The 20,028-nt window shown below is 37.4% G+C and overlaps 1 protein-coding gene across 1 annotated transcript; it reads right to left on the bottom strand.

The window, feature by feature from the left end:
* Positions 1 to 5,411: 5,411 nt before the first annotated feature.
* On the bottom strand, positions 5,412 to 19,484 carry cabp7b (calcium binding protein 7b). The gene is made up of 5 exons (XM_053340290.1): positions 19,376 to 19,484; positions 6,355 to 6,498; positions 6,127 to 6,239; positions 5,630 to 5,777; positions 5,412 to 5,539 (listed from the first exon to the last, which is right to left on the bottom strand). The coding sequence occupies exons 1-5, from the start codon at positions 19,482 to 19,484 to the stop codon at positions 5,412 to 5,414; spliced, it is 642 nt and encodes a 213-aa protein (XP_053196265.1).
* Positions 19,485 to 20,028: the final 544 nt, after the last annotated feature.

Genomic DNA, 20,028 nt, shown 5'->3' with positions numbered 1-20,028 from the left:
TGTTGTTAGCCTAAACGACATGCCCAAGTTGTGAGCAGCACAGATCCCACATAGTTTGAGACTCAGAGATGTGTCTGGTATCATTTGAAAGGAAACACTCCCAGGATTCTTGTAAAAGTGTCTGTGTGATTCTGTGACTTACTGACAAAGAGTGGCAGAGGTTACAATGATGGGGTTGTTTACTCGCCCATAGGTTTGCCTTTACAATGACATGTGTACAGACATTCAGGGACCTCTCTCAAATTTGGAGTCAAAAGACCAAAAGATGAATTTTTCAGAGTTATTTTTCAACAGGTATGTCCATGCGTTTTCCTCAGGTCCTTTTTGGAGACTCCAAATGGACACTTGGTTACCAAAGCTGTATAACCACAATCAAACACCTATAACTTCACAACCCCTTTGCCTACAATCAAAATCTTGATCTCTAATGAAAGCTGACGCCATATTATTATTATTATTATTGTTATTACTATTACATATAACCATATTTTTTTGTTTGGTCATATTTATCTATCTATCTATCTGTTTATTTTGGTATAAGTCATATGTCAAGTCGAAGAAGAACCAACCGTGTACCAAAATGCCGAGTGCGTAATGATATATGGTTCAACTCTACGCTATGCTTGGAGTTTGTTTATGGACAGCCAAACTTAATAGTTTAGTGTCATACACCGTTGGAAACCTCTAACTATTGGCTAAAAGGTTATCAACTTCATTTCACCGAATATTTCCATAGGCTGGAACAGCAGTCAATCAAAGCCATGTCGTCATTGTTGTCGGTCACATGCTTCTTATATACAGTCTATGGTCACATGTCCTCATTGGCTTTGGAGACATGTACTGCCTAATCCTAAACACCGATTGGCTTGTGTGTGGTGTCGTCAGAAGCAGAAGAGGCTCACGGTCGTAAACATCTAGTCACGTGTACTCTGAGATGGACGTGCAGGTCAGGAAATGACGTACACGGACCGTATATGGTTTGTTATTTGTGTTATTACGTTACGTGTTGGACTAAATACATGGACATATTGAGGAAAGTATTCCGGTTTTATGGAAACGGATTTCATATTTCACAAGAACGGATATTTGGCGAGCTGTACAGAAAGTCCTGAGTCATAAGATGATCGTTGTGGATAAAGGGAAGACTTTGAAGGTATGTAGGTATTATAGCTTTTCTTACTTAGCTCAGGGGCTAGCCGAGCTAATCGCTAATACGGTTACGGCTGTGAGCAACCATATAAGTCGTGAGTGGTCTTGAATGAATCAGGACAATCTAAGCTTTCCAACGATGTACGGCATGAATATATATGTTTAAGGGTTGGTGTTTAAAACATTCAGAAGAACTCGTGGCTACCTCCTAACATCCGTCCCGTACCGTAGACGGAACAGCATGCGTTAAGTGGTTAAAGGCAACTTAAGCAATCTGAAGTTTGTTTGGATTCTTTTTGTGAATAGTGTCAGGAATGGCACCTTAAATTTCCACACATCCACATCCTGATCCTACAGGTGTACAAGCCCACTCTGCAGGCAGTGTGCTGTGCTCTGTTACTAATGAGTGCAGCAACAAGGCCATCACACCACTACATCCTGACTCTTCCTGTCCTGTCCTAGTCTGAGATGGTTGGGTGTGTAATGAATTCAGAATTTCACCCTGTTATGCTGCATACCCAAACAAGCATTCCTACCTAGATCTGATCTTCTTGTTTCTTCTGTCCTCTCCGTACTTGATGTTAGCTGTCGATGTTATTTTTCTAAGATTTGTCATACAGTGCTTGAATTTCAAAAGTCACATTTCAAAAGAGAAAAACAAACAGCCGGCTCATTTTTGATTTCTTTGTTTTTATTGGACCACATGCATCTAGACACCACTTACATTCGTGTAGAACTGATGCAGTTACCTCTATGTGTACAGTTACAATTACAGAAATAAAACAGTGCAGGATATTCTCAATCTAGACATTAAAATTACCGGTAATGTCACACTGCAGGATGGTACAACAACTATTAATTGAAGTTAGAGAACCTTTGTCAAGAAAAGGGGGGAGTGAAAGATAATGCATAAATACTTATTGGTACTTAGATCACTGATAAGTCATTTAAATTTAAAAATACGTCTAGAATTAGCTACATTTTTGTCAAAGGGGAGGACTTTGTAAAATGGGTTTCCCATTTCTCTAAAAGTCTAAAGTTACTGTCAGACAAGGCATGAGAGTGCAATTTTTAATACTACAAAGGCACAGAACAGAAGACATCTACAATCCAAATCAAACATATAACAATTAAGACAATCCGTCAACAAAGTGCACATAAATCTGCTCATTAAAACACTGTAACATACAGAGTATGACACAATACTTGCTTATATCTTAAGACAAGATTTGATACATTAACAATATTTTACATTCACACAAAATCCATACCTTACATGATATGTTGACACAAAGAGGTAATGTGATGTCATATAAGAAGTTCATACATAAACAGCTACAATTTACGAGATCAAATATCCATTTTATTGCCAGAATGATTCTCACGATTTAATATTTTTCCTCTTGTGATATAGCTTTGATAAACTTTAAGATAAAAAGAGCAAGAAAAAATATAGGACATTTTGTAAAACTTGTCAAATTTGACATTTATGAAATAAAACATTCTGAAAAATGAATCTTAACCAATCAGAAAAGTTAACATAAGTGCATGGCCTTAATACACACAAGAACTTGTATCTGAATGGTCTATTTTTATTTTATTATTATTATTTTTTTTACAAAACATTATGCTTACATTCATAATAAAATTCCATAGATTTAATGTGTCACTTTTCCAAGTAAGAAAATATAACCATGTTATACTTTAAACAATATGTTGTTTTGGTGGTCCATGTAAAAGCCAGAAAACAACTTTTTTCATGATATGTTAAATTATTGTTCACAGCATACTGCAAAGTATTTAGTGTTAGATATCGTCTGCACATCCACAAAAATTCGACATTTACAGGAAAATGTCAAATACTGAGATTTTTTTTCTTTTTTTGCAATGATCACTTTACAAATTGCATAATTATTTCAATACATACATCAGAGTTCAAATTTTGATCTCACAAATAGAACACACAGTTATTTCTAATTTAATGTACATGCAAGTGTGCCAGGTGAACGGAATATCCTTCATACTTATTTGCTATAACTATCAGTAAGTACTGTATCTTGCTTTCTCAAAACTCTGAACATGTTAAATTTATTCACAGCTGGTAGCTCAGATTATACAACCACTCGATTGTCCTTCACTGTGACCCATTAGGACCCATTCTGGTGCCTGTTATAGATGCACATATTTGAAATAAGCAGCAACATTGTGCATTTATTGCAGGCAGACTGAGTAAGAAACATGTTTTACCAGCTGTATGACAGTCAAGAGATCAACATCTGTCTTGGAGTCTGGGTGTTTTGCATAAATACCCATGTACACAGTCTCATCTGGTATTTCTTGATGGATTTTGTGATTTCCTTCTGTGTCATGCTACTTATTTGGAGTTCAATGCTGAATGCACAGTTGTTCACATTTTAGCTGGGACGACATCAGTTTGATTTACAAAGCAATCTCAAGCTGCTCAGCTAAGGAGCCCTACTCTAAGCTTTAAAACAAACCAATTAATTTCCTAGAAAATCATAGCATCTTTAAAAATTACCCCTGGGATTTTTCTGCAGATCAGCTGACCAGTGTACACAGCATGTGGTTGAGGGTCATAGCCTGCGGCTGCTTGTCATCCAGCTACTTACTTTTCCAGCTTTCTTTCTAGCAGTGCTGTCCAGTGTGCATGTGCATGTTCATCAGTTTGTTCCAATTGCTGGGTTCTTTATAATTTCCATTGTCATGGTGGAAAATTGGGGCAGTGGACTTTCCATATTTTCATGTCTTTGCTTTGAAATATAATTTGCCTTAAATTAATTTTGGGTATTTATGACACTGCACATAATCTGAGACAGGGACTTTGATAATATGATACTTTATAACATATAAAATGTTTTTTCTTTTTTAGCATCTAATAAAAATAGCTAATCAGTGCAACTGACAGATTTGCATGGTTTCATGACACCCTGCATATACTATCCTAAAGCTGTATATAGCTTTACAATATTTTAACAAAGACTAAGAGGCTACAGCCATTCTGCTGGCTCTAAGAGGCTGAGCAGCATGCTCACAGTGACAATGTTAACATGCTGATGTTTAGCAGCTATAATGTTTACTATGTTCATCATCTTAATTTAGCATGCTAGTATGCTAACATTAGCTAAGTAGCACTAAACACTGAGGCCTATGAGAATGTAATTTTACAATTTTGCAGATATTATTTTAGTATTGAACAAATTAATATGGCACTAGATGAAAAGTCACTAGGAGTTATTCTCTGGGAACCATGAATGTCATACAAACGTCTGTGCCTGTCAGTCCTGTGGATACTGAAATGTTTCATAAGATTAGTTAAAAGGAAGTCAGTTTTCATTCATTTCATTCAAGTTATTCAGATAATTCCTCTTGGCACATTGTGTTTCTGTACCCAAAGTCATGGCAATCCATCCAGTAGCTCTTTAGATATTTAAGCCTGGACGTGATGGACCAACAGACCAACACTGCCAACCCTATCAAGCTAAGCTGCTGGCATAGCTACAGAGTTGTTAAAATTAAAATATTCAATTCAACAGACTTGTAGAGCCTCACAGAGTTTTTATAACTCAGTAATTTATTAAGTATTTATTAGTAGCTTACTCTTGTGTATTGAATTAGTAGGGCTACATATTTGTGAGTTGGACTTCTGGACTGGAAATCTTGGCACTACAATAAATATAAGCTTATAAGACACACATTATGTCACTGTCCATATGTTTTTAGTAAAATGATTTAAAACTACTTTATATGCAGTCCAGCAAAATGTTTATATTGCTTTATTACTATCAGTATTGGGTGTATTCCAAATAGTGGGGTGTTCATCAACAACATGAATCGTTTTGATATATTAGAAACAGCACAACTACTACAGCACATACTGTACACTGGAAATGTGAAGTCTTCCACAGTCTGCTGTCCTATGTAATTTCATAAAAAACCTCATAAATTTGAATCAGTGTGATGCTACTGTTGTAGGATACTAATCAGCCCTTGAAATGTCTTTCTTTGAATCTCTTTTTTGCCATGGTATGCTATGATTAGTGATCATACAGAACCATTGCATGACATCATTTACGTGCATTATAGAGAGAAGCTGTGATAGAGTCCTTGTGAGCCAACTGTCTTTTGGGCCAAAAATGTTGAGAACATTGAACAAAGTCAAAAACAGCAAAAATGTTTTGCTTAACGTTTGCTTTTTCAGTGTCCGTCCTTAAATCCCCTTGTAACCAGCTGGAAACATTTATTTACTTCATTCCTCTGCGGAGCATTTGATTTGCTGCAATGAGCATAACGCTGATGATGAATGCAATGGCGAAGGCACAAATCAGGCTTTTACGCACACATGTATGTTTTTCCTGTTGGGTTGGGCTCGCTGTGGAAGGATTTACAAAACATATTAGCATATCTTAGTGTCTTAAAATACTTTCAAAATGTTGAGAGAATGTGTGAAATAAAATCTTACTTTCAATGTCCACATGGGACTCTGGACTGTTTAGGTGGCTCTCTTCAGTCATGATGATGTTCTCAATGTCTTTCATAGTGAGGTGGTCACGGAAAGTATCATAAAGCAGTCTCTTAAGCTCATCCACAGTCAATTTCTGCATGTCACACTGGGAAGACACAAAACACCAAGACAGGTTTAATTAGCAGAGGAAAAACTTCTGTCTCACTGCCCCTCAGTGACGCACATAAGCTGCAGCTCAGCAAGAAATAGGGTAGTACAGGGGTATAGCTCCAGGCTATGAACTGTGAAAATATTTCAGCGGGCTACTGCTTCAAAAGAAAAAAATATTTTAATTTGAAATCAGAGGCGTCATATTTATAATGTTATTGTAGTCTGCCAAGGCCATTTAAAAATTGAGAACTTTGTTTTTTTTGAGAAAAGTCAGAGAATCTATTTATTATACCTTTGTTATGCTAGAATCTATGTTGCTTAAAGATGATGCTGAAAACATATACCTTCCAAAACACAGAATCAAAGTCTGCTCCGTTGAACTTATCAGGCATCCCAGCGGCTGAGAGTTTTGGACCGAGCAATGTGACAAATTCTTCAAAGCCAACCTGACCATCACCTGATAAAACAAACAGCAACACAAACATCACATCAGTGTCTAGTTTGTGCGTTGGATTATATGCAGCCTACATACTTATGAATTTGTTGAACCAGAGAGAAAGAGAGACACTTACCATCCATATCAAGTCTTTGGATGATAACCTCCAGCTCCACCTCATTGGGCATGTAACCCAGAGAGCGCATGGCCACCCCCAACTCCTGCTTTGAGATGAACCCATTCCCATCTCGGTCAAACACTTTGAAAGCCTCACGAATCTCTGTTGAAAGATGGCAATAATTGTGTTAAGAACAACAAGCATGTTTATATTGATTTATCACTCACGCTTTCAAAATGTAGGCAATGGCTGGCAGGCTCAGTTGAATATATTGATTTGAAATATGCGTGCACACATTGTTTAATTTAAGAGTAGAGGTATTTTTAGTTTAAAGCAGTTTGAAAAATATGTCTCTGTGTCTCTGTGTCAAACAAAAAGCTGTGGTTGAATATTTCAGCATGATCCACAGACACAGACAGATTGTACTTGAATGTTTCAGCACCATGGATAGAGAAAAATGAGGCCATAATTGAATGTTTCTGCACCAAAGATGGAGACTGGGGTTGTGTCCGCCAATAGCCACACTTGCAGTCTTGAGTATTTAAGTGCAGGTAGTAGGCTAGTGTGTCCCATGTCTGAAATATGCCTAACCCACACTTAATGCACATTTCTTCTAATGCCACTTTGAAGCAATATTCACCACAGTATATTGCACCTAAACACTGTATAACAATGTTGGATATAGCATGTATACTATCATTCATATACAAACACTAAAATTATGGTATGGCAGAACTTCCACAGACAGTTAATTAATTATTATTATTATTATTATTATTATTATTATTATAATATCAACAATTAATCTGATCTTCTTGATCATTTCAAATTGTCAAAATAGAATACACACTAAATATCATATCCATTTTCAAAGATTTTAGAAATATGGTTTGATTGTAATTGTAATACTATTTGGATTATCCCTCTCTACTGTTCAACACATCACAGGAGCTCTATTGTGCCATGTACAGTCTTCTTGTTTCTGTGAGTGACAGAAGGTCCTATTAATTAAGGGTGTCCCGGTGAGCGCTGACAAACCTCCACACTCTTGTGAAGTATTAGTATGGATCCAGAGAGACTGTGGTTGACAATTTCAGCACCATGGGTAGAGAGAAAAAGACTAATTGAACAATTTCACCACCATGGATACAGCAGAACTGTAATATAACAATGCAGCACCATTGATAAATACTATTTTACTTAATACTTGTAAATCAACATAATCATTTCACGTCATTTCTGGCAGGTATAGTGTTTCATAACCACATCTATTTAAATGCAACACATTGCATGGTGGTATGCATAATATGGATACTACTTTTTTCTTTCATCGGTGGGAATCATTGAAAGCCACTACAGAAATTTGACACAGAATTTGGACACTCAAAAACAAGTAAAATTGTTTACAATAAATATAGAGCACTATATAGTAAAGAAGGATTGATTTGAGACATTGTAGTTGAATTCTCTAGCACAATGGAGATAGACAGTTGGATACGTCAGCACCAGGGATAAAGACTTATTTTCAAAAGGTTTTTGTCAGAGCACAATGCAAGGTGCAGCTCATCACCAGCAAAATGACATTTTCTGAGATGCATGAAAATAGAAAAGACAATGATTTCACTATAACACAAGAGAGAATGAGGCTCTGAGTATTAATGAAGATCTATTCTGTTTCAGATTTTAGAGGGCAGTTTTATAAACTACCAAAAAGTAGTGTACATATATGAAGTTACTTAGCCTGTTATAGATATTTACAAGGTTCAGTCTTATGTTCAGTCTTACCTTGTTTACTGTGGAAATATAATAGTGGACACCCTGAGACCCAATATGTGTTACCATGGCCACGGCACAATTGGTTGTGACAGAAGGCAGCGAGCAGGTTCATGTGTTTATAATTAACTACAACTTTTGGTAAATAATCCATAAACATTGCCATTTGGCTCCTATGCTCACCCTGCATCACAGTATTCTGTTTGAAGTGGTAAAAAGAGCAGTTGCACATCAAAGGCACAGAACATCGGTGCTTCTTTTTGATGTAGATCCTCAAATATACAAGACTCTTCACACTTGCACACTAGTTCCTTATTAGATAAAACAAGGAAGACAATAAAAAAAAATGTAGGATATGAAATTTTACCAATGTAGAAATGATACCGATCAATACATGAACAATGCTAGCCTGCTGTACAGAAAGGAGAGTGAGTGTTGAGAAGGAGTAGAATATAAACATGTGTTTCATGTTCTTGAAAAGTGCTGCTAAACCAAGAGCTTGGATAAACTTCGTATGCATTGAGGGTATATAATTATAGCAGGCACTGCCTCTGCAAAGACAACTAATTTGCATGCAAGTATGCGAATATGAAAAGCACCACTTGTAATTTGCATGCAAGCACACAACTATACAAGCAGTGACCATCCATCTTGTGTACAGGAATGACACATGAATGAGTGAGAGGCCGCTGTTTACAAGTGATAGCCCACAGAGGCGGTCTATGGCCCTATAGGGAAATTCAGTCTGTGGTGCATTCACTGAGGTCCTTCTGAACAAGTGACATGGTCTGTACCATACCTTAACATATCTGTGATGAATGAGAATGCAGCAAACAGGTGGGGACAGACCAGTCTATGGGACAGACAGATGGAATGAGAGTGGATTAACGTAAATGGTTTAATAAAAACAGGCAAACAGAACAAGACTTATTTTAAACCAGGCAAGCAAGGCCAAATAGGGCAAGGGCAGGCAGGCAGTTCAAAATGAGTTCAAATGTCCAAACTGCAGGACCAGGTACAGGAACAGGTCAAAAAAGGAGTAGGAACAGACATGAACAGGATCAAGAACAGACATGGGTTCAGGTTGGCTAGAAAATGAGAGTCAGTGGAAGCAACTATGGCAAGAGAACAAAGCAAACAGATCGGTATGAGTAGTGTCTGATGAGGGAACGAGAGAAGTGGGAACAGGTGTGTGGATGGGAAAGGAGGGAAAGTTCTAGGGCATCTGGTGGACAGCTTGAGGATGGCAGTTTTGGGGAGTAGGAGGAAAGTGCATGGCCTGGGCAGAGACTAGAAACAGAGACGGAGAGCAATGCAGAGTGCTGGGGATGAGAGAGTGCCGTTACAGAAAGGGACTGAAGAGCAGAGCAGATTGTGACAATATCAGAGACAACATATTTGTCTAAATTACAGCCAGCAGCGGTGCTTGAGTTTTGTTATCTTCCTCCAGCACCACCCTAGATTCAATGTCACGACCTCTGGTGCCTGTGACAAATAATGAATTCACTGAGCCAGCTGAGCAGTGGCTGGACTACTGATTGTTTCACACCATGAGGAGTGAGTATTTAAAAAAAAAACCCTACAGATCCAGCCCCAGGGGACATACAGTAACTATGCTTTCTCTATCTCTGACATATGTTATCATTGAGTTTTCTCTTTTTCCCATCATAACGGTTCCAGTTATTTCCAAAATTCTGATTCAGTCACTCAGTAGTTATAAACCTTTCCACACCAGATGATCAATCTACATTCCCATTACAAGGTAAACTGGGTTCATTCCAGTTATGACAGTATTTAAATGTTCAAAACATTGTGGTCCTGTTGAACAAACAATGCTGTATCATGGTTAGTCCAGACAGTTGTGCATTGGAGCAAGCTTAGTGGCTTCCTATGAGTCTAAATCAGTGAATCGTCTTTTTTTAATTAAATTTTACTAACGTTGGAGGACTTAGTCACTGAAGGCAAAATGAGGGGAAACTTATTGCAAAGAGTGATATCACATCATTACATTAAACCACCTTTTGGTTATACTGAAACAAAAGATATGACCAGTTCATCAAATTTTGGCATGCAAGTACAAAATGAAATATTGACTGACAATTTCATGGCAGGTTAGACCAACAGCTGCCAACATTACCATGTCGCTGATTGTTTCCTGGAAGGCAAACAGAATTGTTGATGTTTATTTATTCTTTAACATGGAGGTGTTTGCTTCATGTTGTTTGACCTACTGTTAGATTAAAGCCTTTGACTTTCATTTGTCACCTTAGTAAAATCTCCTCCTTCTTTAGCTCACAGTTTACTCACAGCCTGATCTGAAACCTCCCTTGTGAAGACTAAGCTTTTGGAAACTTCAGAAATGCACTTTTAGGGGTTTTAGTTTGTGATACGCTTAAAGTTATTTGTCTCAAACATCAAAAAGCGAAATATGTCAACCCTGACATCTGAACAGAAGACTTAAAAGTCTGCTGACCTTAAAAGGTGAGCTAAAACTGAACATGAGTACCAACATATCCTACTGACCTTTCTGACTGGCCGAGAGTGATTCATGCTGGTTGTTGCTGCTGCTACAAACATCCATGAAAATGGTTCATGATAAAGGCTGATGCCAAGAAACCCGCTGCTGCACATTGGCAGAATATCAGTAACTCTGGCAGGACCAGAAAGGCAATTGAAGCTCTCTCACCTAAATAATTGGGGAAATCCCAAATACTGGCTTTTATTCAAAACAAGAACATGAGGCCAACATGGCTTTTGGAGAAAGATGACACTGCTGAGCATCACCTATGTCCTAAATGTATACTGTTAGTCTTTAAAAAGAAATCTACCACAGAGATAACATAATTCAAGTGTTTCATTCTTAGTGTAAGCCAAATTGTAATGAAAAGAAAGCACAGCAGATGTGTTCAATGGAAATGCTTACCATGAATTAACAGTAAGATATATGGCAGTGAGAATAAACTGTGAACTGAAATGTGTACTTAATAGTGCGTATTAGAGTATTGTTTCAACAATCTACCTAAAATCATATTCATCATGTTGTAAAAATTCAAACTTTTTGAAACACATGTCTTGCTACAGTACATTCCTATGAGAAGCATCATTTAATGTTCTTTTCATGAGTTTTCGGGCAGAAAGGGCTTGTTTCAAGGCCGCATTACAAATTTCACATTGATCATCCATTTATCTCCAAAATCATACTTACAACCACCAATAAAGTCACATTAATATCACATGTTTGCTGATGTTTCTCTACACGGACAAAGCTGGACTAATCCTGTCTAGTTGCTGGTGTCAGGACTGGCGGAGCAGGTGGACCCAAATGTTGAGGTACTTTAATAGCCAACACAGGAGAAACTCAACAGATAAGCACAGACTGAATGAACAGAGACTCCAACCCTCACTGAGCAGAAAACCAAAACCTATATACACACAAGGGGTAATTACAAACAGGACACAGGTGGGTGAAACAAGGCACAGTTGAAACACATGAGGGAATTAACTAAGGCTGGTAAACACAGGAAGTAAAAATATCTGTCAAAATAAGACATGAACTAAAACAGAACAGACAGGATGTGACAGCTGGGGTTTGCTCCTGAGACACATGGAGCCTTGATGTAGCTAGCATTAGCTTTTTGCTAGTCCTCAATAAATATCTAAATATCTATCCATCTATCCATCTATCTATCCATCTATCCATCTATCTATCTATCTTATGAAAGTTTTTGCTGCCTGATCTACACTGGAAGTCTCTGTGTATTTGCTGGGCTTGTTTTACTCATCCCAACAGCCAAACTACCTATTCAGTTTCTCCCAAACCACAGAATTGAACATATAAGCCACCTTTTATGAAGCTATCATTAGCTGCAACCAACCACTGTTGTTAGCCGACAGTTTTGCCACAGCCTTCATACACACTGGAGAAGATGTGGGAAAATACGGTCACAGGAAAACAGTTTTTGTCTTTTGAACATGGAACCAAACAACGTTACCCTTGACGAAAAGGATGTACCATGTACCACCACTGAGAAAGCCCCACTGTGATTGACCGGTTCATTGCAAAACCACTTCACCTTCAGTAACGATCATGACATTGCACAGGATACAGTAATAGAGTTAATACAGCAGGGGGTAGATGACGAGTACTTCTTTGCTCCACAGGAACTGAAGAAAATAACAGGCTGTCTTCAAACTCCAAAGTTACTGTAAGTGGATGAGCTTAACTTGACCACTTTTCACAATAGGTTTCATCTCGAAAAAATAGTCTCCACGTTATTATATTTTCTTGAGTCCTTCCTCCAGCAGATAGTCCAGAAATTGAATACCCCTTTACACAGGTTAAAAAAGGAAGACTCAGGTTTAATGCCACTCAGCTAATCAGGATCAAACAAAGAAGATGCACGTAGTTGCTCAGAAAATGAACAACCTTCAATTAGGTAAATTGCCTAATTTAATACTAAAATTGGGTAAAACCTTATACTTAAATAATTTTTTGATCAAAAGACAACTTATTGAGGTAGCAACCAAAATGGTCAGAGAATAAAGATATTCAGTGGAAGATGAATCAAACTACTGTCATTAGATAACAGCCGCTCCCTGGTGGTTACATCGTTCTTATTAATGATAATGAAGGGGGAAAACATATGAATCATTTTAACCAGAGGCTACAAAAAAAATAAAATGCTGTACAACTGAGAAAACTCCATTAAGGTTTTCAGAGCAAAAGACTACACATAATACAAATGCTGTCAAATACAACTACTACTACAAACGTACACATAAATGATAATATCAAGATCGGTGGAAATACCACAAAACACTGTCATCCTCAGGGCAAAAAACAATCAGATAATTCTGGCTGAATATAAATGCAAAATCTGACATCAATTACTAATTGGAATTAGTTGTAGCTTTCTGACTTTATAATTAGGTAACATTACAGCCTCAATTCTATCTTACTTGCTTGTTTCTTCTGCTATGGATTTATAGTTTCTTCACGTTATTACATTTACACAAGCAAACAGAACGCACGCTGTCACTTGAAATATGCCACACAAGCCCTGCAGCTAAAACAACCCCTGCTGTTAAAAAGTGCTTGAGATACTCCCACTACCTGCAGTGTGCTATGCAGGTTTAGTTGAAATTATGTGACTTGATCTATTTGAGAAAATTGTAATGTTGTAGTCAAAGACTTTGATCCTGACTTCATTAGATGATGCTGCTGTTTTGCATGACCAGATAAAACATCAAGGAGTGGACTTATTGCTCATACTGTGTAGATCTGACTTGAGTTGATCTCTTTTATTATAATGATTTATTGGCCATGAAGTGTAGTTATATTTCAAATCTGCTTTTCGCTTTACTCTGTATTATTTTATATCCTTCAATGAAGCAGTTTTTTGAAAAGTGATTTTGAAGTTATGTTTGTATGTGTATTTTATATTATTAAATGATGGTCAAATTAAAAGTCAGAAAAATAATATGTTGCTTTTGGCAGTGCATTTTCTGTTGAGACCCCCTTGAATGCAGCGCAGGCTGGCTGTGTGAGATAAGGTCGAACTAGACCATTCTGACTTTGGTATGTGAACCATTCAATGTATTTGACTTTAATCCCTGTGGATAACGTGCAGCTCTTCTCACCTTTCAGTCATGTAGAAAGATAAGAGTGGCATAGATTTTATATTGTTGTCCCACAATTTGTAAACTTTTCCTTGGTGTCTTAATGACTCTCCACTCAAGTCACTTAAGTAAGTGAAATGTGACTGATGTCTACAGACAGACAAGGGGAGAGTAAGGACACAGTCTCATAATTAGCATCTTGTAATAGTGTTTAATGTGGTTTACAACCCTGAATCTGTCTGGACGGCTACAACAGTAATGACCAAATATTTGTCTTTTACCACAGAAGAAGTCAAGTTATTCTCTAATGCTACTGCAAAGATGACAGAGCAACAATGTCATGATTGTCAAAAGTCAAAATAAACAAAAATATGAAGTCAACTGTACAGGAGTGACCACTGACAAATATTGTATTACACTGTGTTTGTGTGAGATATTTATACTTAAAGATCCATAACTGTGGTAAGTAACACACACACACACACACACACACATACACACATACATACATACATATACGTGCCTATTTACAATGTTGCTGCAAAACCCACTCTATTTGTAAGCACAAAAGACAGCAGCTTTGCATACAAAGTGGAACTGGCAGACGGTCTACACTTCACTACAATGGCTGATGTCTGGGGGGATTCTCCTGCCGCCTGTGATCTATAAATACTGTTCACAACCTCTGTCAGCAAGGCACTGAGGAGTGATACAAGCTCAGCTCTAAGAGATCTCCAAGAGTGTAACTGCCAGGAAGTCATGATTGTTCAGCCATAAAATGAGATGTCTTATCACTTTTAACACATGTGCAGTAAAAGTGGGTCTCAATTTACTGTAAGTTATGGCCTATACATTAACATTTGTAATAGCATTGTTCAGAAAAGGAGGGATCCTTTTATTCAAATATGACTTTGGATACAATGAAATGGGTTTTTGGGCATTGTCTTATATTTAATATGTGATCAATGCCATTTTAAATGAGTCTAATCACTGATGTCTAATTGAATATTTGTTCTGAGTACAAAACACTTGTTATCTGAAGTGGTTCACAGATCAGTGTATTACCTTTCACATGCAGTATATATGGATTATCACATTATCCGGCATTCCTTTGTTTAAATCTAAATGGCTTTAATTCTAAATGGCTTTGCCGTCTGTTGGTTTTACATTTTAATGTACCGCATGTCAATCAAAGTAACACGGATATATTCAGTTATCCCAGTTGTTCATGAATAATGGACTGAACTTGGCTCCAGACCTTGGTTTTAATATTGTGCTTATTAAATGGTTTGACACTTGGCACAGCACAACGTCCACCATTTAACACAAGATAAACACATGCTTGATGGAAAAGTTGGGGAACATGGAAAAATATGGCTTTGTTATTCACATTAACAGTCCTAATGGCTTAATTAGCACAATGTGTTGATGAATTAATGGGAGAGGGAGATAACAGAGAGACCTAAACAACCAAATAATTTAAATAATTGTATAATTAAGCTAATCCGGTTTTCAAAGAGAGATTTAGAAAGCTCAAATATTGAAGCATATGCACTATTTTAAATGAAGTAGGAGGAATCACGGAGTTCTTTTTGAATACGTGTCAGTGTTTATGACAACTGCACAACACAAGGGCGAAGAAAAGGGCAAGGAGTCTTGCCACTGACCTGCCCACCAAGGCAACCATCTGTTCAAAAAACACTCTCTTGGAAACTGCAGATCCATGAAGCAATTTGAGGACTTAATCAGCATTCACAAAACTACCAATATATATTACTGATATGGTGTTTGTTATACCTGTATACCTGTAATCTAAGTAATAAAATATCAGGTTAAAGATGGCAAAGGTATCAAGATGGAAGGCTTATTAAGATTCACAGGTAACCTCTATGGAGTCCTGAGTGTGCCACTGTAATAATTACATGCTTTTCTTTTTAAAAAACGAATTAAATAGAATTATTTAATGAAATGATGCATTTAGAAAGCAATCCATAAAGTCATTAATTATGTTTACATTTGTATTATGCTTTTAGAAAAGAACGTTCTAATCACTAAAGAAAGAAAATGTACAAACTCATGAATCTGTGTCATTACTCGCTTTTTAAATGTGTCTTCCTATTATTTTCTACCACGCAATTTATTTTCACCGTCTTGTAATTATAAAATAAAACTGTCCATGACACACATAGCAGGAAATTAAATTATCCATGAAAGACCTTACATCTTTGCTTGTCAATAGAGAAAGTGGCAGTTGTTTCCGTCACTTGAATAGTCAAGTGGCCATTTTACAAACTGCAGCTTGAGGCACTTGTGTGTTGGTTTCAGCACTGAACGGAGGTGGCTGCTGCTTGCTTTAACATCAAAGGGCCTGATGATGTTGTTAATGGTCTCAAGAGGGTTTCCTGAGCTCCAAATGGATGTCAGAACAAAAATGTGATCATGATTGAAGATCCTGTTTATTAAGTACTTTTGTATTTAGCTAATATATTTGGGAAGCTACATTTACAATTTCAAGTAAGCTTGTGCTCAGCCATTCTGTGTTAACATATTGCATGCAGGATATTTGCCAATAACAGACTAACTAAGGTTGATTTGTTTATTTGAGTGTCCTGCACCTTTTATAGTGGTCAGCCAATATGAGCTTACATGCCACTGGACAATAACCAAGATGACCACCTGACAAATCATAATGTACAGTTTCACAAGTTCAAGAGGAGTACATTTCAAAACATTCTATGATGGATACAGTGTTCTCTGTCTGCTATGAATTTTTTACAAGTTTCATTAAAATGAAAATGTCTGCAATAAAAAAGCCAACTCACTATATCAGCATCTGACAATGACTGAATCTTTTCAAACAAATAATTTCTGAAGTCACTGTACAAAGGGCAATGGGATACAAAATGAAATTCATGACTATGACTACACTTCCCCTTGCCTTTAGGAGCCTCTGTGGTTTGATTTGCAGGCCTTAAGACATCAGCACAGACATCATTTTTCTCCCCCTAAGGCGAGAAGGGACCACTACCCCTGAAGCCTCAGATAGATAGATCCGCTAACTCTTAAAATATATTTTGTGCATCTCATTATAGTATTAAAACTTTCTGCTTGGACACTGGTGAAGTAGAGAATTTGTCATTCTCTGCAGTTCCCTCTAAAGCTGCATTAAACTCTGTAATCTGTATGGTTCATGTGCCGTCCACAGTGTGACATGCAGTCTCTTTGCACAGAATACAAGGTCCTTCTGTCCTTGTGTGTTTATGTTTGTCGTGCATGCTTTAAAATGTTGGTCAGCATGTCTCTGAAACAATGTCACCAGAAGAAGTTTGTTTTAAGGTTGATATGCTTATGAAGGGTATGTATCAGTTTCTGTAAGACATTGGGCAGGTAATAAAAAAAAAAAATACTAACATGATATGAGGAAAAGAGTTAGAACATTGGTGACATAATGCAATAATTAACTTACATTTATCTGGTACTGTTTTTTGGTGGTTAAGGTTTTTTTTACACGTTTTTCATGGCTATGACACCGTAGATGTGATTGACTCATAAATGAATTCACGATAATACTTTAGTCTTTCTGTTTCTGTCCTGAATAGTCAAAAACAAGACACACCATGCCTGCATCCACCCCTACGGTAGTGATAGTATAGTCTTCTCCCAAATATTGATATATTGTAGTTCAGTAATTAGTTTGTATTCTATTCCAAGCATGTTCAACTACACATTGCAAGGAAAAAGCTATTGTCATAAAAATGATTAGAGCATAATTACATGAGAGGAGCAATCACGGAACTTTGGACCGGTGGTAATTAAAAATTTTGTTGATGGAACTATACTTTCAGACCTCTGTGAAAAAGCTGGTAATTTTCATTCAGAAACCCTGGACTGCAACACTATTTGCAAATCAAGATCATTCATTTAGGTAGTGCTGCAGCTCCCATGTTGTGTATTAAGGTGGAGCAGCAGTAGTCTAAACTGTAGTTTACTTATTTATTTATTCGTCACTGAGTGGGTCAGAGCAGTAAGTGGGAGGGTTTTGATTCAAGACTGGCTGAGGTTCATCTGAAACATTGTCACCTCCTTCAAAAACTAGTGCTAGTGCTCAATAACACACTTTATTTGCTAGTGGAGCTGCTCAGCGAGGAATCACAGAGCATTGTTTACTCTGGGCACTGCCGAGGTGTGAGGCCATGTAAATGTAGCGGTGTATTATGTGCTCAGTGAATCTTCCCCAGGTAAATACATTTTATGGTTCAATAGTCTGTGTCACTATGGTGTGAATATTTAATGACTCTCGATTAGTAAACTACAGTTTTAAAAGATTTCTCCTCGTTATCTGAACATCGCCACTGACTGCACAGCTTCTACCTGCAACACAAGCCACTCTTCTCATTTAACTGTTGTTCTAATTCTTGCTTTTTTTCCAAAGTCGACCTTTTAATTAAATTTATGCCGTTACTGCAGATAGTGGATTTTCAATGTCAAATGAGTGGCTCAAAGCAAGGGCAGGCTGCCACTTTTGGGCTTGGGCAACCTACAGACAGAAGAGGAAATGGAATTCCCTTCGTATAAAAGACTTTGTGATATCAAATCTGATCTGAGTTATCTCTTTATTGTAGTCTGCCTGGCTTTGTTCCAAATCACTGCCAGCTGTGCTTTCTCATTGTGAGGGCCATTTGCCCAAACAAAACCTCCACTCCAGCCGTGCCCTACAATTATAATAGTAAGACTCATCATAATACCCCAATGAATCTCTCAGCTAGCCAAAGTACAACATTGTCTTATTGTGATAAAATGCAATACATCAAAGAAAGCCTGAAAAAGATGAGAGGATGTAATTTCATTTTCAAAATGAATCAGTGTCCCATCTTAGTCATGGGGTTTTATTAGCCATATTTTAGTTTATATTTGTCATTCATCAAAACCCTTTCTCCTTCTTTGGGCAGCCTCCTCTCCATCACTTTTAAGTCATATCTTGTGGCTCAAGCATGAATGACTGAGTAAATGACATCAGGTACATTTAGTTCTTACATATGCATTGCTTATAGCCAGGAGCCATGGAAATGTGTATAAACATGTTAACTCATAAGTTATAACAATATGTCACATGTAGAAAAAACTTGATGTTGTGCGCTGTACATGGTTGAAAGCCATATTAGCTCTTGACTTCAAGTATTAGATGAAGTGAATATTTAGCTATTTATTTCAGGTATTAGATGAAGTGATTTTTTAGCTATTTATTTCAAGTATTAGATGAAGTGATTTTTTAGCTATTTATTTCAGGTATTTGATGAGTGATTTTTGAAATTGATGTAGGAAGGGCAAAAAACGTCAGTTGATTATGAGTCTTTGTACCAAAAGTCAGATGCAACAATTTGTAAAAAAAAACAACAAAAAAAAACCAGACAGATAAATAGAGCTGAGTATAAAGCATACAGGTTGCCTATGACACCCTTAAAGAAGATGCAGAATAGCTTCACTACTGAACCCTTTTACTGCCCGTTATAATGCACAGTGGGATTGAGGGAAGAGAAGCGCACACCGTCTAGAGCTCTCCATGGTCCTGAACTGCTTTTCCAGGTGGACGTTGCATGCAAATGTACAGTAATAACTACAATAAAGACTTGAAACCGAGACGACTCACCTTCCACCTCATCCTCAGGCAGGTTAACAGGGGTCCGGTAGGTGAGGACATCTGGAATAGTGCAAAGTCCCTTGTACATGAACCTGGTGGTCACAGCACGCACTGGCATTTCTGCGAGGGAAAACCAACAACTGTATCGCGATCTTCATAGAGCCTAGCTCTCCGGAGTTTTGAGACAGACCCTTTGCTACCGTCCGTGATATTTTCTGAACAAAATATCAAGCCAATGAATCAGGAAGCCCCCTCCGCAAAGTGCAACCCCGCTCCTGCTTCTAATATATTCGATATGCTGAAATATGTGTAAAATCACCTGGCGCTGGACTGCATTAACCAACAATGCAGCATGGAAATCGCCTTTGGTTTCAATGCATAGCCAGTAGCAGCCTACTGTGAGCAAGATATGACAGACATCAAGCAAATAGGCAATGCCAATTTATACAAATGAAAACTTCTACTTCATAATCAGCCAAGCTTGAACCTGTCTGCAATGTTTTAATGCCTTAAATAACATTAAAGACAGAGAGACATAAACGGGCAACTTTGCCACTCTTCTAACCACATGTAGCGTCTACATTTCAGAAAATGTTAAATTATTTCAAAACAACAATAACAACAATCTAAATCGACCTTTTCGCTATTGATTTGACTGATTC

Source organism: Scomber japonicus, chromosome 19 (genome assembly GCF_027409825.1).
Source record: "Scomber japonicus isolate fScoJap1 chromosome 19, fScoJap1.pri, whole genome shotgun sequence".
Lineage (NCBI taxonomy): Eukaryota > Metazoa > Chordata > Actinopteri > Scombriformes > Scombridae > Scomber > Scomber japonicus.
This window is presented reverse-complemented; position numbering and strand designations above follow the sequence as displayed.